The sequence below is a fragment of the Botryllus schlosseri genome, unplaced genomic scaffold (assembly GCF_051294905.1).
Source record: "Botryllus schlosseri isolate E-star unplaced genomic scaffold, Bs_hap1 Bs18a, whole genome shotgun sequence".
NCBI lineage: Eukaryota > Metazoa > Chordata > Ascidiacea > Stolidobranchia > Styelidae > Botryllus > Botryllus schlosseri.
In genome coordinates this window covers 583,354-607,278 of record NW_027648627.1, presented here as the reverse complement: position 1 = coordinate 607,278, position 23,925 = coordinate 583,354, and the positions used below count along the sequence as shown (strand labels likewise).

The 23,925-nt window shown below is 40.0% G+C and overlaps 4 protein-coding genes and 3 long non-coding RNA genes across 7 annotated transcripts; 3 read left to right on the top strand and 4 right to left on the bottom strand.

Moving 5' to 3' along the window:
- Nucleotides 1–164: 164 nt before the first annotated feature.
- Nucleotides 165–1,894, bottom strand: LOC145459814 (uncharacterized). Its single transcript, XM_080338341.1, has 4 exons — nt 1,334–1,894; nt 1,110–1,223; nt 503–614; nt 165–359 (listed from the first exon to the last, which is right to left on the bottom strand). The coding sequence occupies exons 2-4, from the start codon at nt 1,208–1,210 to the stop codon at nt 195–197; spliced, it is 378 nt and encodes a 125-aa protein (XP_080194467.1). The 5' UTR covers nt 1,211–1,223; nt 1,334–1,894; the 3' UTR covers nt 165–194.
- On the bottom strand, nt 1,330–5,259 carry LOC145459853 (uncharacterized). Its single transcript, XM_080338375.1, has 4 exons — nt 4,918–5,259; nt 3,424–3,540; nt 3,037–3,261; nt 1,330–1,449 (listed from the first exon to the last, which is right to left on the bottom strand). The coding sequence occupies exons 1-4, from the start codon at nt 5,089–5,091 to the stop codon at nt 1,330–1,332; spliced, it is 636 nt and encodes a 211-aa protein (XP_080194501.1). The 5' UTR covers nt 5,092–5,259.
- Nucleotides 5,260–9,764: 4,505 nt separating this feature from the next.
- Nucleotides 9,765–10,103, top strand: LOC145459829 (uncharacterized). The gene is made up of 2 exons (XR_013921566.1): nt 9,765–9,797; nt 9,858–10,103. It is a non-coding gene; the product is annotated as an uncharacterized LOC145459829 (long non-coding RNA).
- Nucleotides 10,104–13,561: 3,458 nt separating this feature from the next.
- LOC145459811 (uncharacterized) lies at nt 13,562–15,292 on the bottom strand. Its single transcript, XM_080338338.1, has 4 exons — nt 14,729–15,292; nt 14,505–14,618; nt 13,898–14,009; nt 13,562–13,754 (listed from the first exon to the last, which is right to left on the bottom strand). The coding sequence occupies exons 2-4, from the start codon at nt 14,603–14,605 to the stop codon at nt 13,590–13,592; spliced, it is 378 nt and encodes a 125-aa protein (XP_080194464.1). The 5' UTR covers nt 14,606–14,618; nt 14,729–15,292; the 3' UTR covers nt 13,562–13,589.
- LOC145459852 (uncharacterized) lies at nt 14,725–18,654 on the bottom strand. Its single transcript, XM_080338374.1, has 4 exons — nt 18,313–18,654; nt 16,819–16,935; nt 16,432–16,656; nt 14,725–14,844 (listed from the first exon to the last, which is right to left on the bottom strand). The coding sequence occupies exons 1-4, from the start codon at nt 18,484–18,486 to the stop codon at nt 14,725–14,727; spliced, it is 636 nt and encodes a 211-aa protein (XP_080194500.1). The 5' UTR covers nt 18,487–18,654.
- Nucleotides 18,655–20,041: 1,387 nt separating this feature from the next.
- Nucleotides 20,042–20,768, top strand: LOC145459832 (uncharacterized). Its single transcript, XR_013921569.1, has 2 exons — nt 20,042–20,518; nt 20,581–20,768. It is a non-coding gene; the product is annotated as an uncharacterized LOC145459832 (long non-coding RNA).
- Nucleotides 20,769–23,159: 2,391 nt separating this feature from the next.
- LOC145459831 (uncharacterized) lies at nt 23,160–23,498 on the top strand. Its single transcript, XR_013921568.1, has 2 exons — nt 23,160–23,192; nt 23,253–23,498. It is a non-coding gene; the product is annotated as an uncharacterized LOC145459831 (long non-coding RNA).
- The last annotated feature ends 427 nt before the right edge of the window (nt 23,499–23,925 follow it).

Here is a 23,925-nt window from a genome sequence, read left to right as displayed (position 1 = left end):
GCTCAATGTACTATTTTTAGACTACAATGAGATCCCTCTGCTGGCACAACCCGGGATGTCATGGCGAGTGTCAGCCAAATGTATTATTCAATGGTTTATTGATGTTCTGTACACCCAAAGAGCTCTCCAACCAAACTACATGGTGCTAATATTGATATGAGGTATTCTCTTGTACCAAAATTTGCTGCCTAATATTAAGAAACATCCCTGGTATAAGTCCGCTTGTAGTATCTTTCCTCAAACATACGACACACCGACTTTCTCACCATTTGATTGATTTCAGGCAAAACCGTTTCCGTATCAACCGGCGAGACTTTATCGATTTCGTCCACGAATTCGCGTGCATCTTGCAACGCATTCTGAACAAAATGGATTGACATGAAACACAGCCAAAAAGAAGATACAAAGTTATTTTCCTAGCAATTCCATTGCCAGATGTCACACAAAGATGGAGACTTTAGGTAGGCTAATGTTTAGCAGAAATAGAAAGATGTATATTTACTTTATTAATGGGTACTTCGTTCCATAACTTGTCAGCGGTTTGTAGTTCCAACTTGAGTTTTTGCGGGTCGCCGGGCAAGGCGCTGTTGTCGGCAGCTACAACACACTCGCACCTACAAATCAAATTATAAGTATATTGATGGAGGAGGGAGGCACAAAACTGACGTTAGGTGTGGGAAGGACAGTTCTTGAATCGTTGGCATAGCAAATACTAATTGAGGTGACAATCAAATTAAAAGCAAATTCAGACGACAAAGATTTATGGCGATGAAAATGATTGAAACGAAAGATCCAAATTACAGAAATTTGCATTTGAAACAATATAGATTTGTCCTGCATTTGTAATCTTACCCATCCCATACATCATAATTCCCAAGACTTAGAAAGCCTTACAAAGCTATATTTGTACATAATGCACTCATGGTATGCATAATGCATATGCACGGATGAGTCGGTGTATGCCCTACTATATAACGTCCTCTCCCCATTTCTTTTGAATCATGTAATAAATAGGCAAACGTCCATTTGTGACACTAGACTTCCACTTTTTTTCGATTTTCGAGAAGTAAAATAACTCCACAAATGCAAGCACTCGGATCGCGTTTTACCTATCAATAAACTGCTTGACTGCATATAATTTCTTCTCGTATTGCTGCCACTTGGAAACTGCTTCGTCGAAATTGTGGCTTCTGCTCCTGGTCCTGTTCATAACGTCCGTGTACCTGCAAAAGAAGGCAGAGACAAATGAAGAAATGAGAAATACATTAAGGACATTGGGAAAGGAGAAATGTAACACAGGAGAGAGCAAATTATAACGGGATCGCGTCCTTACTTGTGCTGGAGCGTCTGTTTCTTAGCATGAGCCTTGGCCGGATCTTTCAGAAGTTTTGCTTCCGGCTGTAGGGTCGTCAGCCCGAGTTTGACTTGTTCCAGACTGTGACTGAATTTCTGAATATGAATTTAAACTCTTTAAGACAGGGGTTATTAAACTGGAGTACGTGAAAGGTCAGTCAAAATAGCAGGGAATTGGCTGAAACAGAGTGATTAATCCTGGATTCACGACAAATCAGATACTTGATCCTAACTCCAAAAATTTGGTTTTTCGATAGCAATCGGCAGATTTTGGAATTCAGAAATTTGCGAGAGCAATCGTAAAGCATAATGATTATTCAGTTTCATGTCGAGACAGATTCTGAACGACACGGCCCTTTTCCAGAACGTTTTGTTTGCCCAATGGCTACTTTTTTATGATATATAAGAATATTGAGAATTGCAGCAAAAGAGTCAGCATGCAATGTCCTCTACTGGCACCAGACCTAAGCAACGAGATATTTTAAGTGGTCAAATTAGACTAATTAAAGCCCAGTGCCGACAATTGAATTCAAATCTAATTTTTTAAATTTTTCATGCTCTAATTGTAATTATTATCTAATTTCTGGTGCTGAAAGTGATACAGGAAAACTGAATGGTGCAAAACGAGCCAATCTTTGTGCACAGACATTTGTCATTCTCGTGCTTACGACAATGAACTCAACCTAATTCTATTTCATAGTTTTGGCAAATTCAGTAATACTGATTCTAATCTAATTTAGAAATATTATACCGAAGAATTTCCTTCTTGGGGGTACGCGAAGATAAAAACATTTAGGGGTCTGCGTAACAAAAGGTTCAGGAACCCATGTCGTGAGAATTTGGGAACAACGACCGATCACACCAGGGTTGTAATGACTGAAGTCATGACTCGGCTCGAGTCAATTTGTGTATTGACTCGAGTGGTACTAGAGTCATTGTCCGTGACTCGAGACCAGGACGGCAAAGATGGTCATTTCATTGTGTCTTCAAGGATTAGTAAAGTCACCACATGCTTGGTGTTTCATCTGTCTGTCCTGATACTTGGAAATTAGGGCCAGAAACACCGTTATCATGAGAGACTATACGCTCCTCATATAAGCAGAGATAGTAATACTTTGCCAAATTGGTTTTCAATTCAATCCTTGTTTATATGCTTGTTATTGTGCCTAAAAGCCTTCATAAGGGGCACACGTAAATAAATTATACTGCAATGAATATAGTCCTGAGAACAACATTCAAGATTAGGGCTGTTCAAAAATAACTTTTTTACTTCAAATTTTACTTGCTAAAATTGTTAGGTCAATTATCGCTCAATTACAACCCGAATAAGGCGAAGTCATCGATGTAAAAAATTTAGGATTTCATATCATGGTCTATAGCAGATAATAGATGCATAATAAATAGTGAAAGAATTCGACTGCGTAATACCTTTTTTTCCCTACTCCGAAATTTTGGTACTCCAGTAACTCCGCTTCCACCGGTAGGAATTGAGAATAACTTATATATTTTAATTTTATTGAATAAATCAAAAATTTTCTGCTATAATCACTTCGCTTCCCATGGTTAGAATTGAGCCAAAATTGGGGTGCAGCATTTTTTTACACACTGCCTAACAATTTTAACAAGTAGCCAGGAAAATGTGGAACAAAAAGTTGTTTTTGAACAGCCCTAGATGCCAATCACCAAAACAGGTGGAAATGAAATCAAAAAAAATACCTGTTCCCGCTGATTCCGAACGTTGGCCAGCTTTGCGTGTAGAGTGGTTGGAGATTCCCACCCTTCAATGTTACCAAGACGTTCCTCTAACTGAGACAGTCTGTGAGATTCAGCCTGGATCTCTCCCAACAGCTCTTGAGCTTTCGAGAATTGATCCTCAGGCGCGTCCTGCGAACGCTCGACTTCGCCGACCTAAATTGAATATTGCCACGGTTCAAACACGAACTTTGATCAACAAATTTGCTGAATGTGCCTTGCACAGGAAGGCAGATAGATCCTGTGATAAAATTGTACTACCGAGAAAGCCCGCGGTGCATGCTGGCGATTGAGTCGGCCTGAAATAGCACTGGTTACCTTGGCTTGCATAGTTTTTGTCCAATCCGATATATGGTTCATCTCAGTGTCGCAACTGATCCAGTCCTGCTCAATACCTTGTACTTCGGCAATGCTTGCGTCGAGAGCAGACTTGACCTGTAAATTAGTTGTTGCAATGCATATCCGAGTATTAGACTTGAATCGAGTTTTTAAAACTAACCAACTTGTCCTTATTCATAAGATCTGTTGCTGGGCCAAAGTGTCCTCATTAGGGCAAGTTTTTGCAACTTTTGCAGCTTTTTTGTTACAGCTTCCTAAATACTCGGAATTTATATAGTAGGGGGTTTTGAGCTGTTTGGAGGATTCTTATATTGCAACGTTTCTCCATTTTTTCCATGCAACTTTTTTCGATTTTTCATGCAACTAACTTTATAATGGAAATATTTTGCACTATATGTAAATAGATCGCTTGATTATATCACTGTCGTTGAATTTTGAAGTCTTTTCGGATGTGACGTACTTTCGGGCTAGACTGCTGAAAAGTATATTTTCATTGTGAGGTCAATTTTTTAAACTATAGATTTGGTTGAAATTGCCATCACTTAGTTTTGCTATAGTGCCTTGGATACGGATCGGTTCGAGCCTCACATACCCAAACAATTACAAGCAATTTGTCCATAAATGCGACTTAAGTACACCTTTGTGAAAAATAAATGTAACTTTCCACGGACTTGACCGCAGCAAAAACCTGCCCTAGTAATCATGTAATTTTTAGAGCATATTGCGAACATATGCCGAAATTTTGCAGTTTGGCTACTCAGAACACAAATATGATTGTGTAGTTCAAAAATCATCCAGACTCTGGCACAATAGGTGTCCGCTAGAGTACCTTTGTTTTTGAATATTACCGGCTAGCTGATCGAATCTTCAGCTCGGCCAAAAACACTGCATATCAAATTTGGCTCAATTCCAACTTGTATCATAGGGGTGTTCAAAAATGACTTTTTTTCTCAAATCGTACTGGCTACTTGTGCTAAAATTGTTAGTTTACCTAATTGAAGCCTACGCGCATAATTTGGTTCAATTCCAACCAGTAGCCGTGTTAGGTTGTCTATAGGAACGATGTTCACCAAATTTGACACAATTACAACCAGTGGAAGCGGAGTTATTGCGGTCGAAAAATTTGGATTGGAATAAAATAGTATTTAAGGTGGGCACACTTGTATTAAATAATTAAAGAGTTGGTCACCGTAAATACTATTTTATTGAAAATCCAACTTTTTCTATGGCAATAACTCCACTTCCACTGGTTGGAATTGAACCAAATTATGCGCGTAGGCTTCAATTAGGTAAACTAACAATTTTAGCGCAAGTAGCCAGTACGATTTGAGAAAAAAAGTCATTTTTGAACACCCTAATGTAAAAGCGTAGCTATTAGAGTAGAAAATGTTGGATTTATTGTAAAAATATAAAAAGCTTAGGTGTTCTCGCTAACAAGGTTAAGAACCCCCTGCATTAGCAATTCAGAATCACCTCTAGAAGCTTTTCATTGATGCATTCATGCTCCTCTTTCAATTTTCCCATTCCCGTCTCGCTATTCCTGCCTTCCAACTTTTCGATGTTGGCCAGTTCCATTCCCGTGGCGGCGTGGTCCACTTGATCTTTCAGCCTTTTCTTGGCCTCGAGTTCGTGGTCGATGCCTTTCATGTTGCTGAGACGGAGTTTGGATTCCAGCGCCGGGCCAGTTTGTTCCAGAAATTTTTGATTTGGTTCAAGATGTTTTCGTGTTCTTGCCAGAGTTGGACGGTTTCCTACAAAGAGGGGGACCAGTTATGAGCTCAATAACGATAGCAATTGCTTGTACATATAATTTTCAAAACGTCATTCATGGCAGACTTGGACAACTAAGTAATTGTCGAATTAGAATTAGAACAAAATGCCGGTAAACTGTGTAGTTGTGGCCTATAATTCTAATTCTTATCTAATGTCGAAAAGATGAAAATTCTGTAGTTGTCCAATATACAATTGAATAATATATTGATATGAACCGGAATATTTTCGGCTGACTCTCGTCAGGGGTAATCGTCAGAAACTAGTAGAGAATTTTAGAGAACTTTGTATATCAATAGTTGCAAATACAAATATGACGTCAACTAGCATAAAATGGAATAATATTTCACTATTTCATACAGCAATTATCACTTTTCTGTGCTGATGATGCTCTCATACAAATAGTGTCGGACTTTGATACAAATGACTAAATCCACTATGAAGGTAGCTCTGGAGGCAGCCTCAAGAACTATATCGTCAATTGGGTATTTACAATGGGACCAAAGGAAAAAACTTTCAATGATGATGTCTTGCTCAACATCAGGTCATGCAGTCAGCTGGTTACATATTCCCTTTTCAGTAACTAATGCCACTACTTCATTCAATGAGTGAAGTGGCTTAATTTTAGAATACTTCCACTTCAAAAGTTTTTGAAGGCATACACTTAATTCTACATGTATACTTGAGTGCAAACAATAACTACTTTCATTACCACCACAGTCAATACTGATAGAAACGGTTAGTTACACTCTTATAGTACTAGCTGACTCAATACATTTTCACTTACCGTACGTAGCTTTAGAGGAGTACCGGTATTCCTCCGTGAAAATGAAGTGTGGACGGGAGTACACACGATAGTTGCCTGTGTTCGGTAGTCAACTAGCTTGTGTATCTCGGATACTTCATTGAAGCAAGATGGTTGGAAGTGATCCGCGCATAAATGTGATTCTGTGCGCAATTTTGGTCTTCACGGTGTTCGGCAGTGTTCAGCTACAGACGTCCGGTCGGCTGCCGGCATATGGCTTGTGAAAGCGATGTAAGGACACTTTGAGTACCACATATTGCTTTCACGATCACACTGAAACACTCAATTCTACAGCAACAGGGATAACCTTATGCAAATGCAAACCAGGTAATATCAAGACTTCTGCTGTGTCAGTTACATGACGTCATTTCATGGCTGAATGGTTTCGTTTCCGTTTTTTGGCTTTTCGATTTATAATTTAAATTACTTCAAAATTATGCAGAAATTACAATTTAATTATTTTATTCATATTGCTAGCGACATAATGTATGAAATAAGCAAAAGTCATTTTGAAGATGCAGTTGACCTTTAAGGAATTTGTCAAATTTATAGCAAAATTCGACTGAGATGCCGCAAATCAGCACCGCAGTGGCGCTCCGGAGGGAGCTGAGCAAAAGTTGACCTTTCTTAAAGGTCAACTGCATCTTAAAAATGACTTTGCCTTATATCGTACGTTATGTGGTTAGGAATATGAATAAAATAATAAAAATTGAAATTACATGATAGTTTTCAAGTAATTTAAATTATAAATCGAAAAGCTGAAAAACGGATATGGAATCATTCAGCTATGAAATGACGTCATGTGAGTGACACGGCTAAAGTCCTGGTATAGCTCAGTGTGGTAAACAGATAGTTATTCGTGTTGGGATTGATTTTGATACTGGATTTGATTGTGAATATGGAAGGTATGAAGAAGATGCGGCACGGAGGTACATCTGGTGTCGCGTATGGTTGCTCGAATACGCGATATTCGGTACCCAAAGTGTCTTTTCATCGCTGTCCAAACCCTATTGCTGGAGAGGATTATGAAGACTGTGAAAGTGATATCCAATCCCTGTCAAGTGATGATAGCTTCCACCCAACAGAGTTAGATGGCGAGTCAGAGTGAGTACTTGAACAGTGTAATCATATTTGTACCAAGTCTTCACCAAGATATTGATTTGCAGGCATTCAGATTCAGAGGAATGTCTGGAGAATAGCAAGAAGACGGGTAACCCTAAAAGGAGGGAACGCGGAACTCGTTGAAATGGCCCCTAAAACGCAGAAACTGCGGAAAAAGCGGGAAACCCCGATTCCTAAAGCGCTGAAACAAGAGGAAAACGCGGAACGCGGAACAGTCGGTCATTGACCTTTACAGATCGCAAAGTAGGCACTAAAACAACTTGTCAATGGAATTCATGTTTGCTTTCGATTACAGTACTTTGGTTGGTGTTCTATATATATTCAGTACAATTTGAGTCTCCCGAAGGTTCCGCGTTTTCTAGATATTTCCGCGAAGCCAGGTTGAGCGTCTATAATGGTCAGTGATTGCATGTTTTACCCTCCGATACTTCATAAGTTTCAATTTCAACTATCACGACAGTTCGCGGCCGTTTGTGAGGTTACAATCTGCTTTGTAGTCGAAAATTAGGATGTCCCTCAGTTTACGCGTTTTCTAAATATATTCCGCCATGCTATTTTTCAGCGTCTAACGGGGTCAGTGACCGAATGTTTACCCCTCAGATACTTCATAAGTTCGATTTTTAACTATCACGACAGTTCGCGGTCGTTTGTGAGGTTAAATCTGCCTTGTACTCCAAAATTAGGGTGTCCCGCAGTTTCCGCGTTATCAAGGTATGTTCCGCGTGGCCAGGTTTATAATCGTTATAATCGTTGTGAGGCCAAACCTGTCTTGAACTCGAAATTTAGGGTGTCCCGCGGTTTCCGCGTTTTCTAGATGTTTGCCACGAGGCCATGCTGGGCATGTATAATGGTCAGTGGTTGAATGTTTCACCTTCATATTTTTGATGAGTTCGATTTTTAACTATCACGGCAGTTCGCGGCCGTTTGTGAGGTTAAATCTGCGTTATACTCGAAAATTAGGGTGTCCCGCGCTTTCCGCGTTTTGCAGATATTCTCAACCAGGCAATGTATAGTGTCTACAGGCGTCAGTTACGCAAGTTTCAACCATCAGATACCTCATGTAAGTTTAACTTATAACTATTACGACAGTTCTCGGACATTTGTGACGCCAAATTTGTCTTATACTCGAGATTTAGGGTGCTCCGCAGTTTCCGCGTTTTCTAGATACTTTCCACCAGGCCATGTTCATGTTCAGCGCTTACAAGTCTAAGTGACCCAATGTTTAACAATCAGATACCTCCTAAATTAAATTTCTACCTATTTACGACAGTTCTCGGCCCTTTGTGAGGCCAAACCTGTCTTAAACTCGAAATTTAGGGTGTCCCGCGGTTTCCGCGTTTTCTAGATGTTTGCCACGAGGCCATGCTGGGCATGTATAATCGTTAGTGACCGAATGTTTAGCCCTCAGATACTTCATAAGTTCGATTTTTAACTATCACGACAGTTCGCGGTCGTTTGTGAGGTTAAATCTTCCTGGTAGCCTACTCCAAAATTAGGGTGTCCCGCAGTTTCCGCGTTATCAAGGTATGTTTCGCGAGGCCAGGTTTACAATCGCTAGGGAATGACTGTCTGACTCTCAGATACCTAATAATTTCAATTTTCAACTATTGCGACAGTTCTTTGCCATTTATGAGTCCTACTTCGCCTCACTCGAAAATTGGTGTCCCGCAATTTCCTCGTTTTAGACTTCAGGGTCCCTTCTATAAGATCTACAAATGTCAATGACCGACTGTCCCGCGTTCCGCCTTTTCCGCTGTTTCCTCGTTTTAGTGCCTACTTTGTGATCTGTAAAGGTCAATGACCGACTGTTCCGCGTTTTCCTCTTGTTTCAGCGCTTTAGGAATCGAGGTTTCCCGCTTTTTCCGCAGTTTCCGCGTTTTAGGGGCCATTTCCGCGAGTTCCGCGTTTTCCGCAGTTTCCGCGTTCCCTCCTTTTAGGGTTACCCCAAGAAGACCCAGTTCTTCATTGTGGACAGAAATAAGCTGGTGAGCATTTTTCAACATTGTCCAATGTGTCAATCAGAGTCGGACGTGCAAGAGTCTGGTTTAGGTAGCACACTGAGAATCATGCAAGACTGCACAAACTGCTCATACTCCAGATTTTGATTTATGGATAGTGTAGATGCCGTTACATCCTTTAAAGATGAAGTAGCCTACTTGACTGTATCAAAAAGAAACAAACTGCTCCATTCAGCATATATAAATGATACATACAGGTCTAAATTTAAGTTACGATGAATAGCATCTTTGATTCTGTTGTTTACCATTATGACAATCCATTTTCAGATTCATTGGCATGTGAAAGGATTTGCGATGTTCTGTACTCCACACGAATGAAACATGACATACGCCATCTATCGCGGAATGGACACACTGCTGGAAGTGAATCATTCAATGCCCTCCTCAATCATTTCTGCCCAAAGTTATATCACTACAACCATATTTTAGTCAAAAAGCCAGGTAGGTACCTTGCAGTGTCTCAGCTATTCAAAACAACCTATATCAGATTTTGGCATGATTACTAGCCTCATCAATTATGCATTTTTTGTAGGATGCAGTTGGCAATCCTGTATTTCAATGAAATTTGCTCGAAAACTCAGAAAATGTCGAAAGAAGGAGCACCGCGGTCCACAAGATACTTGAAAATTCAACATTTGGTAACTGCCGTTGATCTGACTGCATCATAAGATTTCGTCATATTGTTATGCCTGTTCTAGATTACTGCAATGAGCTTGTCGAAGAAGTTCAAGCACTCATCAGAACTGGACCAGAAACTGTTGAGTTGAGCGATTGTGCTGAGACCGTTCCACCTCCTCTGATTAGCAGCATAATCAAAATTAGCAGAGAGGAAGCTATTGCCCGACCGACATAAAACCCGATATGCTTTTCTGCCTGACACAGTAGTTATTTTGGTCGATGAGTTATATGCGTTTATTATTTGGAATACAACTGTACATTCACAATGTGGCGTTACTGAACTGGAATCCTTTGTAAGAATACGACGTAAATTTTGTTCGGACAGCAGTAACAACGCATGCAGGCAGGATTTTCCGCTGGTTTTTGCCACAGAATCCCCATTCCCAGTGAACACAATTTCTGTAGGCAGAATGTTTCAACTTCCTGAAAAGTGAAAACAAGTGTATTAGTGCGAGAAAAGTATTTGGCAACCGAATCAGAGACTCATCCCATTCATGCATTGAACTCGATGTTATTATTATGCGGCCATATTCCTGTTGATATCCATAGTAGGACATCTGCAATACGTCAACGTCCAGACACACTGAATTGCATCCTGGCAATTCTGTGATACACTTTAATTCTGTCAGTAACTCTCGGAACCTCCTTACAGCAAAAACTTATCAAGATACATGACTGAAACGAGCTATTACACTACAGACTATATATATAACTGTATCTCATGTAGTATCGACGAGTGGCTTGCGCTGAGCAATCTAGGCTGATCATGACCCATCATATGAAGCTGCAAGGGGTTCCACGGACGTGGGATCGAGCGCATCAACACCTGAACCAATCCGGCATTTAAACGGTAATTTTGTAAGTACGTGCAAAAATGATACTTACATTCGACATCCGAGTACTCGGACTCAGTCTCAATATCACTTGGCAAATCCGTTACAATGGAAACCTCGGCCATAACTGACTAGAATAAAAACAGCGAGAACACAAACAGCAGCTGTGAACGGTGTTGATAATATGTGTCACTCACTTGACGTCACAATGCACATTCTGCTTTTTCTGTAAACATGCCAATATTGGAACTTTCAGTCAAAATTAGGGCAATTTCCGATTGAGTTGAAACACGGAAAGTCGGTAATTTCGTAATGAAAAAAAATTCTGAACATGATTCCGCAAAGTTGTCAGGAAGATGCAGTTGACCTTTAAATTTTAGTCCTTGTTTCCCAATTCCAAAATATGGTAACGCTAATGTTAGACGATTGGATGGTACGGTGGGCGTTAAAATCAGGAATGCATTGCTATACAAACCCACACAATCCGAGTAATTGATGACTGTTGTTTATGGATAAGCTTATAGGGTTCATTTACTTTTTATCTATGCAGTACACAAATCAACATATCTTTCAATAACAACGTTCGGCATCCTTGTGGTGTCAAAGTCAACACTTTAACCTTCTTGAATAATTATTACTCACATGAGATTCATGATTAACACACAGCTATATCGGCCCGGGTAGCCAACGGCGGAATTGGTCTCAGCGGTCAATCGTACAATATTGGAAGACTGACTGAAATAATGCCAAAGTACTATCCCACATATCCTTATACATAAAGAGTAATAAGGTTCAGCAGTCTAATTAAGCTTAAATTAGGCTGCATAAGGAATATCGTAAGACATACGGCTTGGTGGATTTTATTTTGCTCTGCAGAGGGGGCTCACAGCTCAAGCTAAACCGGTAGGGTTCGGAGTATTACAAAGCTTTTAGTACAAACACGAACTAGGCAAACTTTTCCTATGGATCAGGGATATATAGAACTCTATACATCTCTGCTATGGATCAGCAACCTTAGTGGAATCACCAATATGTTATATATAGGCATACGCCTTTACGATCTAGACTTGGCCTGAGATCATCAGTCCAAGAACAGGAAAGCGTGTCTGAGCCTAAATAGTGGAGTTCGAATTACAAACAGGCCATTGAACTGGTCAGTAGATAAACTGCCCAGTGACTTAGCAATTCTATGTGATGCAAGATAAATATTCACTGGACGTAAGACACTAATGTGCCTACACTAATTTTATTTATAGCAGCCTCTAATCCTTGGTTAGGTACATGAGTAAACAAAACTTGTTATAGATCTAATGTGCTAATTGTTATAGCTGAAGAAACGCTAAATTCTACTGTTAACCATAACATGAATGTGTGGCAAAATTCCAATATTTTGCATTCAAATATGCCAAATGTCAACGCTGGCATCAGCTACTATTACCAACATTCCTACAAGGTCCGTATACAATATCCATACACGGTGGATAGTTCCGAGCAAGTGAGCAACTGATACCGATTGAACTCCTTCTTTTTTCCATGCAGTGACGTATTCCTCTTGCACGGAAATGCTATCTCAAACTTTGCATTATGCACGCATCGGGAGCGTTCCTCACTTGTGAACTAGAAAAGCTTAGCTACCAACAAGTTTTTAGAATTGCTTCCAAACGATAAAACTTACGTGCTCATTGTACTTAATATCGTGTTTATTTGAATTATTCCACGTCGGAATAATAGTGATAATAGTGAGAAATATGGACAATTTTCATTCCCACTCGTCCGGATTTTTCGTTCGCCCCACGCTCGTCATCTGCACTGATATTTTTTTCATTCACACTGGTGCGAACCATCACACAGGTTGAAAAGCACTGGTCTAGTGTATATTGTTTTGTTTCACAATTCCGCCACGGTAAATCAGTTTCGGTCCAATTCAGCACGGTAATCGTGTATTATTATTATTATTATTATTAATGCACAACATTTCAGTGACGCTTATCGCCATTAGTGGCCTTTTGCATCACGACATTGATATTGCAAGTATTCAGTTTCAATGACTTCGTATCTTCACATCTTCTTTCGCTTGCAAGTGCTTCGATCTTTCATTTTCATTCATCAGTCAGACTCTCTCACATCCATCCATCCATCCAACGGGTCTCTGGTGCCGTCTTCGTACAGCGTGGCTTACTGTGTGTCTGGGCGTTTTCGAAGACACTGTTTATACAGCGGGATCAGCGATGAGGAGCCCAGAAAGCCTCCAACACATGGAAACTAGCCCGAACTGGGGTTCGAACCAGCGGCCATTGGTGTCGTCGCGCAGTCGTTTTACACACTGCGCCACTCGCCTCCCCGGTAATCGTATATGATTTGAATTTGCTGGGTCATTTGCGAGATTACAGTTTGAGGAAATGGATCGTCAAAATTTCTCGGTGGAAGAAGCATTGAAGTTGCGTCCTGAAACAGAAATTAACACAATGGTTATCCTTCATATATCCATCACATTCCATGTAATTATCATTGATGACCAGTTACATACAACAAAACTGATAAAGATATACAAGTGAATAGTATATTCGTATTGAAATAAACCCAAATATTTCTGGCTAACGCTCGTCAGGGGTAATCATCAGCAACTAGTAGAGAATTGGAGAGAACATTGTATATCAACAATCATATCACCAAATACAACGGCACGAGAATAAAATGATTGATCGCGGCAACCACATTGTCTTAGGCTCAATGTACTATTTTTAGACTACAATGAGATCCCTCTGCTGGCACAACCCGGGATGTCATGGCGAGTGTCAGCCAAATGTATTATTCAATGGTTTATTGATGTTCTGTACACCCAAAGAGCTCTCCAACCAAACTACATGGTGCTAATATTGATATGAGGTATTCTCTTGTACCAAAATTTGCTGCCTAATATTAAGAAACATCCCTGGTATAAGTCCGCTTGTAGTATCTTTCCTCAAACATACGACACACCGACTTTCTCACCATTTGATTGATTTCAGGCAAAACCGTTTCCGTATCAACCGGCGAGACTTTATCGATTTCGTCCACGAATTCGCGTGCATCTTGCAACGCATTCTGAACAAAATGGATTGACATGAAACACAGCCAAAAAGAAGATACAAAGTTATTTTCCTAGCAATTCCATTGCCAGATGTCACACAAAGATGGAGACTTTAGGTAGGCTAATGTTTAGCAGAAATAGAAAGATGTATATTTACTTTATTAATGGGTACTTCGTTCCATAACTTGTCAGCGGTTTGTAGTTCCAACTTGAGTTTTTGCGGGTCGCCGGGCAAGGCGCTGTTGTCGGCAGCTACAACACACTCGCACCTACAAATCAAATTATAAGTATATTGATGGAGGAGGGAGGCACAAAACTGACGTTAGGTGTGGGAAGGACAGTTCTTGAATCGTTGGCATAGCAAATACTAATTGAGGTGACAATCAAATTAAAAGCAAATTCAGACGACAAAGATTTATGGCGATGAAAATGATTGAAACGAAAGATCCAAATTACAGAAATTTGCATTTGAAACAATATAGATTTGTCCTGCATTTGTAATCTTACCCATCCCATACATCATAATTCCCAAGACTTAGAAAGCCTTACAAAGCTATATTTGTACATAATGCACTCATGGTATGCATAATGCATATGCACGGATGAGTCGGTGTATGCCCTACTATATAACGTCCTCTCCCCATTTCTTTTGAATCATGTAATAAATAGGCAAACGTCCATTTGTGACACTAGACTTCCACTTTTTTTCGATTTTCGAGAAGTAAAATAACTCCACAAATGCAAGCACTCGGATCGCGTTTTACCTATCAATAAACTGCTTGACTGCATATAATTTCTTCTCGTATTGCTGCCACTTGGAAACTGCTTCGTCGAAATTGTGGCTTCTGCTCCTGGTCCTGTTCATAACGTCCGTGTACCTGCAAAAGAAGGCAGAGACAAATGAAGAAATGAGAAATACATTAAGGACATTGGGAAAGGAGAAATGTAACACAGGAGAGAGCAAATTATAACGGGATCGCGTCCTTACTTGTGCTGGAGCGTCTGTTTCTTAGCATGAGCCTTGGCCGGATCTTTCAGAAGTTTTGCTTCCGGCTGTAGGGTCGTCAGCCCGAGTTTGACTTGTTCCAGACTGTGACTGAATTTCTGAATATGAATTTAAACTCTTTAAGACAGGGGTTATTAAACTGGAGTACGTGAAAGGTCAGTCAAAATAGCAGGGAATTGGCTGAAACAGAGTGATTAATCCTGGATTCACGACAAATCAGATACTTGATCCTAACTCCAAAAATTTGGTTTTTCGATAGCAATCGGCAGATTTTGGAATTCAGAAATTTGCGAGAGCAATCGTAAAGCATAATGATTATTCAGTTTCATGTCGAGACAGATTCTGAACGACACGGCCCTTTTCCAGAACGTTTTGTTTGCCCAATGGCTACTTTTTTATGATATATAAGAATATTGAGAATTGCAGCAAAAGAGTCAGCATGCAATGTCCTCTACTGGCACCAGACCTAAGCAACGAGATATTTTAAGTGGTCAAATTAGACTAATTAAAGCCCAGTGCCGACAATTGAATTCAAATCTAATTTTTTAAATTTTTCATGCTCTAATTGTAATTATTATCTAATTTCTGGTGCTGAAAGTGATACAGGAAAACTGAATGGTGCAAAACGAGCCAATCTTTGTGCACAGACATTTGTCATTCTCGTGCTTACGACAATGAACTCAACCTAATTCTATTTCATAGTTTTGGCAAATTCAGTAATACTGATTCTAATCTAATTTAGAAATATTATACCGAAGAATTTCCTTCTTGGGGGTACGCGAAGATAAAAACATTTAGGGGTCTGCGTAACAAAAGTTTCAGGAACCCATGTCGTGAGAATTTGGGAACAACGACCGATCACACCAGGGTTGTAATGACTGAAGTCATGACTCGGCTCGAGTCAATTTGTGTATTGACTCGAGTGGTACTAGAGTCATTGTCCATGACTCGAGACCAGGACGGCAAAGATGGTCATTTCATTGTGTCTTCAAGGAATAGTAAAGTCACCACATGCTTGGTGTTTCGTCTGTCTGTCCTGATACTTGGAAATTAGGGCCAGAAACACCGTTATCATGAGAGACTATACGCTCCTCATATAAACAGAGATAGTAATACTTTGCCAAATTGGTTTTCAATTCAATCCCTGTTTATATGCTTGTTATTGTGCCTAAAAGCCTTCATAAGGGGCACACGTAAATAAATTATACTGCAATGAATATAGTCCTGAGAACAACATTCAAGATTAGGGCTGTTCAAAAATAACTTTTTTACTTCAAATTTTACTTGCTAAAATTGTTAGGTCAATTATCGCTCAATTACAACCCGAATAAGGCGAAGTCATCGATGTAAAAAATTTAGGATTTCATATCATGGTCTATAGCAGATAATAGATGCATAATAAATAGTGAAAGAATTCGACTGCGTAATACCTTTTTTTCCCTACTCCGAAATTTTGGTACTCCAGTAACTCCGCTTCCACCGGTAGGAATTGAGAATAACTTATATATTTTAATTTTATTGAATAAATCAAAAATTTTCTGCTATAATCACTTCGCTTCCCATGGTTAGAATTGAGCCAAAATTGGGGTGCAGCATTTTTTTACACACTGCCTAACAATTTTAACAAGTAGCCAGGAAAATGTGGAACAAAAAGTTGTTTTTGAACAGCCCTAGATGCCAATCACCAAAACAGGTGGAAATGAAATCAAAAAAAATACCTGTTCCCGCTGATTCCGAACGTTGGCCAGCTTTGCGTGTAGAGTGGTTGGAGATTCCCACCCTTCAATGTTACCAAGACGTTCCTCTAACTGAGACAGTCTGTGAGATTCAGCCTGGATCTCTCCCAACAGCTCTTGAGCTTTCGAGAATTGATCCTCAGGCGCGTCCTGCGAACGCTCGACTTCGCCGACCTAAATTGAATATTGCCACGGTTCAAACACGAACTTTGATCAACAAATTTGCTGAATGTGCCTTGCACAGGAAGGCAGATAGATCCTGTGATAAAATTGTACTACCGAGAAAGCCCGCGGTGCATGCTGGCGATTGAGTCGGCCTGAAATAGCACTGGTTACCTTGGCTTGCATAGTTTTTGTCCAATCCGATATATGGTTCATCTCAGTGTCGCAACTGATCCAGTCCTGCTCAATACCTTGTACTTCGGCAATGCTTGCGTCGAGAGCAGACTTGACCTGTAAATTAGTTGTTGCAATGCATATCCGAGTATTAGACTTGAATCGAGTTTTTAAAACTAACCAACTTGTCCTTATTCATAAGATCTGTTGCTGGGCCAAAGTGTCCTCATTAGGGCAAGTTTTTGCAACTTTTGCAGCTTTTTTGTTACAGCTTCCTAAATACTCGGAATTTATATAGTAGGGGGTTTTGAGCTGTTTGGAGGATTCTTATATTGCAACGTTTCTCCATTTTTTCCATGCAACTTTTTTCGATTTTTCATGCAACTAACTTTATAATGGAAATATTTTGCACTATATGTAAATAGATCGCTTGATTATATCACTGTCGTTGAATTTTGAAGTCTTTTCGGATGTGACGTACTTTCGGGCTAGACTGCTGAAAAGTATATTTTCATTGTGAGGTCAATTTTTTAAACTATAGATTTGGTTGAAATTGCCATCACTTAGTTTTGCTATAGTGCCTTGGATACGGATCGGTTCGAGCCTCACATACCCAAACAATTACAAGCAATTTGTCCATAAATGCGACTTAAGTACACCTTTGTGAAAAATAAATGTAACTTTCCACGGACTTGACCGCAGCAAAAACCTGCCCTAGTAATCATGTAATTTTTAGAGCATATTGCGAACATATGCCGAAATTTTGCAGTTTGGCTACTCAGAACACAAATATGATTGTGTAGTTCAAAAATCATCCAGACTCTGGCACAATAGGTGTCCGCTAGAGTACCTTTGTTTTTGAATATTACCGGCTAGCTGATCGAATCTTCAGCTCGGCCAAAAACACTGCATATCAAATTTGGCTCAATTCCAACTTGTATCATAGGGGTGTTCAAAAATGACTTTTTTTCTCAAATCGTACTGGCTACTTGTGCTAAAATTGTTAGTTTACCTAATTGAAGCCTACGCGCATAATTTGGTTCAATTCCAACCAGTAGCCGTGTTAGGTTGTCTATAGGAACGATGTTCACCAAATTTGACACAATTACAACCAGTGGAAGCGGAGTTATTGCGGTCGAAAAATTTGGATTGGAATAAAATAGTATTTAAGGTGGGCACACTTGTATTAAATAATTAAAGAGTTGGTCACCGTAAATACTATTTTATTGAAAATCCAACTTTTTCTATGGCAATAACTCCACTTCCACTGGTTGGAATTGAACCAAATTATGCGCGTAGGCTTCAATTAGGTAAACTAACAATTTTAGCGCAAGTAGCCAGTACGATTTGAGAAAAAAAGTCATTTTTGAACACCCTAATGTAAAAGCGTAGCTATTAGAGTAGAAAATGTTGGATTTATTGTAAAAATATAAAAAGCTTAGGTGTTCTCGCTAACAAGGTTAAGAACCCCCTGCATTAGCAATTCAGAATCACCTCTAGAAGCTTTTCATTGATGCATTCATGCTCCTCTTTCAATTTTCCCATTCCCGTCTCGCTATTCCTGCCTTCCAACTTTTCGATGTTGGCCAGTTCCATTCCCGTGGCGGCGTGGTCCACTTGATCTTTCAGCCTTTTCTTGGCCTCGAGTTCGTGGTCGATGCCTTTCATGTTGCTGAGACGGAGTTTGGATTCCAGCGCCGGGCCAGTTTGTTCCAGAAATTTTTGATTTGGTTCAAGATGTTTTCGTGTTCTTGCCAGAGTTGGACGGTTTCCTACAAAGAGGGGGACCAGTTATGAGCTCAATAACGATAGCAATTGCTTGTACATATAATTTTCAAAACGTCATTCATGGCAGACTTGGACAACTAAGTAATTGTCGAATTAGAATTAGAACAAAATGCCGGTAAACTGTGTAGTTGTGGCCTATAATTCTAATTCTTATCTAATGTCGAAAAGATGAAAATTCTGTAGTTGTCCAATATACAATTGAATAATATATTGATATGAACCGGAATATTTTCGGCTGACTCTCGTCAGGGGTAATCGTCAGAAACTAGTAGAGAATTTTAGAGAACTTTGTATATCAATAGTTGCAAATACAAATATGACGTCAACTAGCATAAAATGGAATAATATTTCACTATTTCATACAGCAATTATCACTTTTCTGTGCTGATGATGCTCTCATACAAATAGTGTCGGACTTTGATACAAATGACTAAATCCACTATGAAGGTAGCTCTGGAGGCAGCCTCAAGAACTATATCGTCAATTGGGTATTTACAATGGGACCAAAGGAAAAAACTTTCAATGATGATGTCTTGCTCAACATCAGGTCATGCAGTCAGCTGGTTACATATTCCCTTTTCAGTAACTAATGCCACTACTTCATTCAATGAGTGAAGTGGCTTAATTTTAGAATACTTCCACTTCAAAAGTTTTTGAAGGCATACACTTAATTCTACATGTATACTTGAGTGCAAACAATAACTACTTTCATTACCACCACAGTCAATACTGATAGAAACGGTTAGTTACACTCTTATAGTACTAGCTGACTCAATACATTTTCACTTACCGTACGTAGCTTTAGAGGAGTACCGGTATTCCTCCGTGAAAATGAAGTGTGGACGGGAGTACACACGATAGTTGCCTGTGTTCGGTAGTCAACTAGCTTGTGTATCTCGGATACTTCATTGAAGCAAGATGGTTGGAAGTGATCCGCGCATAAATGTGATTCTGTGCGCAATTTTGGTCTTCACGGTGTTCGGCAGTGTTCAGCTACAGACGTCCGGTCGGCTGCCGGCATATGGCTTGTGAAAGCGATGTAAGGACACTTTGAGTACCACATATTGCTTTCACGATCACACTGAAACACTCAATTCTACAGCAACAGGGATAACCTTATGCAAATGCAAACCAGGTAATATCAAGACTTCTGCTGTGTCAGTTACATGACGTCATTTCATGGCTGAATGGTTTCGTTTCCGTTTTTTGGCTTTTCGATTTATAATTTAAATTACTTCAAAATTATGCAGAAATTACAATTTAATTATTTTATTCATATTGCTAGCGACATAATGTATGAAATAAGCAAAAGTCATTTTGAAGATGCAGTTGACCTTTAAGGAATTTGTCAAATTTATAGCAAAATTCGACTGAGATGCCGCAAATCAGCACCGCAGTGGCGCTCCGGAGGGAGCTGAGCAAAAGTTGACCTTTCTTAAAGGTCAACTGCATCTTAAAAATGACTTTGCCTTATATCGTACGTTATGTGGTTAGGAATATGAATAAAATAATAAAAATTGAAATTACATGATAGTTTTCAAGTAATTTAAATTATAAATCGAAAAGCTGAAAAACGGATATGGAATCATTCAGCTATGAAATGACGTCATGTGAGTGACACGGCTAAAGTCCTGGTATAGCTCAGTGTGGTAAACAGATAGTTATTCGTGTTGGGATTGATTTTGATACTGGATTTGATTGTGAATATGGAAGGTATGAAGAAGATGCGGCACGGAGGTACATCTGGTGTCGCGTATGGTTGCTCGAATACGCGATATTCGGTACCCAAAGTGTCTTTTCATCGCTGTCCAAACCCTATTGCTGGAGAGGATTATGAAGACTGTGAAAGTGATATCCAATCCCTGTCAAGTGATGATAGCTTCCACCCAACAGAGTTAGATGGCGAGTCAGAGTGAGTACTTGAACAGTGTAATCATATTTGTACCAAGTCTTCACCAAGATATTGATTTGCAGGCATTCAGATTCAGAGGAATGTCTGGAGAATAGCAAGAAGACGGGTAACCCTAAAAGGAGGGAACGCGGAACTCGTTGAAATGGCCCCTAAAACGCAGAAACTGCGGAAAAAGCGGGAAACCCCGATTCCTAAAGCGCTGAAACAAGAGGAAAACGCGGAACGCGGAACAGTCGGTCATTGACCTTTACAGATCGCAAAGTAGGCACTAAAACAACTTGTCAATGGAATTCATGTTTGCTTTCGATTACAGTACTTTGGTTGGTGTTCTATATATATTCAGTACAATTTGAGTCTCCCGAAGGTTCCGCGTTTTCTAGATATTTCCGCGAAGCCAGGTTGAGCGTCTATAATGGTCAGTGATTGCATGTTTTACCCTCCGATACTTCATAAGTTTCAATTTCAACTATCACGACAGTTCGCGGCCGTTTGTGAGGTTACAATCTGCTTTGTAGTCGAAAATTAGGATGTCCCTCAGTTTACGCGTTTTCTAAATATATTCCGCCATGCTATTTTTCAGCGTCTAACGGGGTCAGTGACCGAATGTTTACCCCTCAGATACTTCATAAGTTCGATTTTTAACTATCACGACAGTTCGCGGTCGTTTGTGAGGTTAAATCTGCCTTGTACTCCAAAATTAGGGTGTCCCGCAGTTTCCGCGTTATCAAGGTATGTTCCGCGTGGCCAGGTTTATAATCGTTATAATCGTTGTGAGGCCAAACCTGTCTTGAACTCGAAATTTAGGGTGTCCCGCGGTTTCCGCGTTTTCTAGATGTTTGCCACGAGGCCATGCTGGGCATGTATAATGGTCAGTGGTTGAATGTTTCACCTTCATATTTTTGATGAGTTCGATTTTTAACTATCACGGCAGTTCGCGGCCGTTTGTGAGGTTAAATCTGCGTTATACTCGAAAATTAGGGTGTCCCGCGCTTTCCGCGTTTTGCAGATATTCTCAACCAGGCAATGTATAGTGTCTACAGGCGTCAGTTACGCAAGTTTCAACCATCAGATACCTCATGTAAGTTTAACTTATAACTATTACGACAGTTCTCGGACATTTGTGACGCCAAATTTGTCTTATACTCGAGATTTAGGGTGCTCCGCAGTTTCCGCGTTTTCTAGATACTTTCCACCAGGCCATGTTCATGTTCAGCGCTTACAAGTCTAAGTGACCCAATGTTTAACAATCAGATACCTCCTAAATTAAATTTCTACCTATTTACGACAGTTCTCGGCCCTTTGTGAGGCCAAACCTGTCTTAAACTCGAAATTTAGGGTGTCCCGCGGTTTCCGCGTTTTCTAGATGTTTGCCACGAGGCCATGCTGGGCATGTATAATCGTTAGTGACCGAATGTTTAGCCCTCAGATACTTCATAAGTTCGATTTTTAACTATCACGACAGTTCGCGGTCGTTTGTGAGGTTAAATCTTCCTGGTAGCCTACTCCAAAATTAGGGTGTCCCGCAGTTTCCGCGTTATCAAGGTATGTTTCGCGAGGCCAGGTTTACAATCGCTAGGGAATGACTGTCTGACTCTCAGATACCTAATAATTTCAATTTTCAACTATTGCGACAGTTCTTTGCCATTTATGAGTCCTACTTCGCCTCACTCGAAAATTGGTGTCCCGCAATTTCCTCGTTTTAGACTTCAGGGTCCCTTCTATAAGATCTACAAATGTCAATGACCGACTGTCCCGCGTTCCGCCTTTTCCGCTGTTTCCTCGTTTTAGTGCCTACTTTGTGATCTGTAAAGGTCAATGACCGACTGTTCCGCGTTTTCCTCTTGTTTCAGCGCTTTAGGAATCGAGGTTTCCCGCTTTTTCCGCAGTTTCCGCGTTTTAGGGGCCATTTCCGCGAGTTCCGCGTTTTCCGCAGTTTCCGCGTTCCCTCCTTTTAGGGTTACCCCAAGAAGACCCAGTTCTTCATTGTGGACAGAAATAAGCTGGTGAGCATTTTTCAACATTGTCCAATGTGTCAATCAGAGTCGGACGTGCAAGAGTCTGGTTTAGGTAGCACACTGAGAATCATGCAAGACTGCACAAACTGCTCATACTCCAGATTTTGATTTATGGATAGTGTAGATGCCGTTACATCCTTTAAAGATGAAGTAGCCTACTTGACTGTATCAAAAAGAAACAAACTGCTCCATTCAGCATATATAAATGATACATACAGGTCTAAATTTAAGTTACGATGAATAGCATCTTTGATTCTGTTGTTTACCATTATGACAATCCATTTTCAGATTCATTGGCATGTGAAAGGATTTGCGATGTTCTGTACTCCACACGAATGAAACATGACATACGCCATCTATCGCGGAATGGACACACTGCTGGAAGTGAATCATTCAATGCCCTCCTCAATCATTTCTGCCCAAAGTTATATCACTACAACCATATTTTAGTCAAAAAGCCAGGTAGGTACCTTGCAGTGTCTCAGCTATTCAAAACAACCTATATCAGATTTTGGCATGATTACTAGCCTCATCAATTATGCATTTTTTGTAGGATGCAGTTGGCAATCCTGTATTTCAATGAAATTTGCTCGAAAACTCAGAAAATGTCGAAAGAAGGAGCACCGCGGTCCACAAGATACTTGAAAATTCAACATTTGGTAACTGCCGTTGATCTGACTGCATCATAAGATTTCGTCATATTGTTATGCCTGTTCTAGATTACTGCAATGAGCTTGTCGAAGAAGTTCAAGCACTCATCAGAACTGGACCAGAAACTGTTGAGTTGAGCGATTGTGCTGAGACCGTTCCACCTCCTCTGATTAGCAGCATAATCAAAATTAGCAGAGAGGAAGCTATTGCCCGACCGACATAAAACCCGATATGCTTTTCTGCCTGACACAGTAGTTATTTTGGTCGATGAGTTATATGCGTTTATTATTTGGAATACAACTGTACATTCACAATGTGGCGTTACTGAACTGGAATCCTTTGTAAGAATACGACGTAAATTTTGTTCGGACAGCAGTAACAACGCATGCAGGCAGGATTTTCCGCTGGTTTTTGCCACAGAATCCCCATTCCCAGTGAACACAATTTCTGTAGGCAGAATGTTTCAACTTCCTGAAAAGTGAAAACAAGTGTATTAGTGCGAGAAAAGTATTTGGCAACCGAATCAGAGACTCATCCCATTCATGCATTGAACTCGATGTTATTATTATGCGGCCATATTCCTGTTGATATCCATAGTAGGACATCTGCAATACGTCAACGTCCAGACACACTGAATTGCATCCTGGCAATTCTGTGATACACTTTAATTCTGTCAGTAACTCTCGGAACCTCCTTACAGCAAAAACTTATCAAGATACATGACTGAAACGAGCTATTACA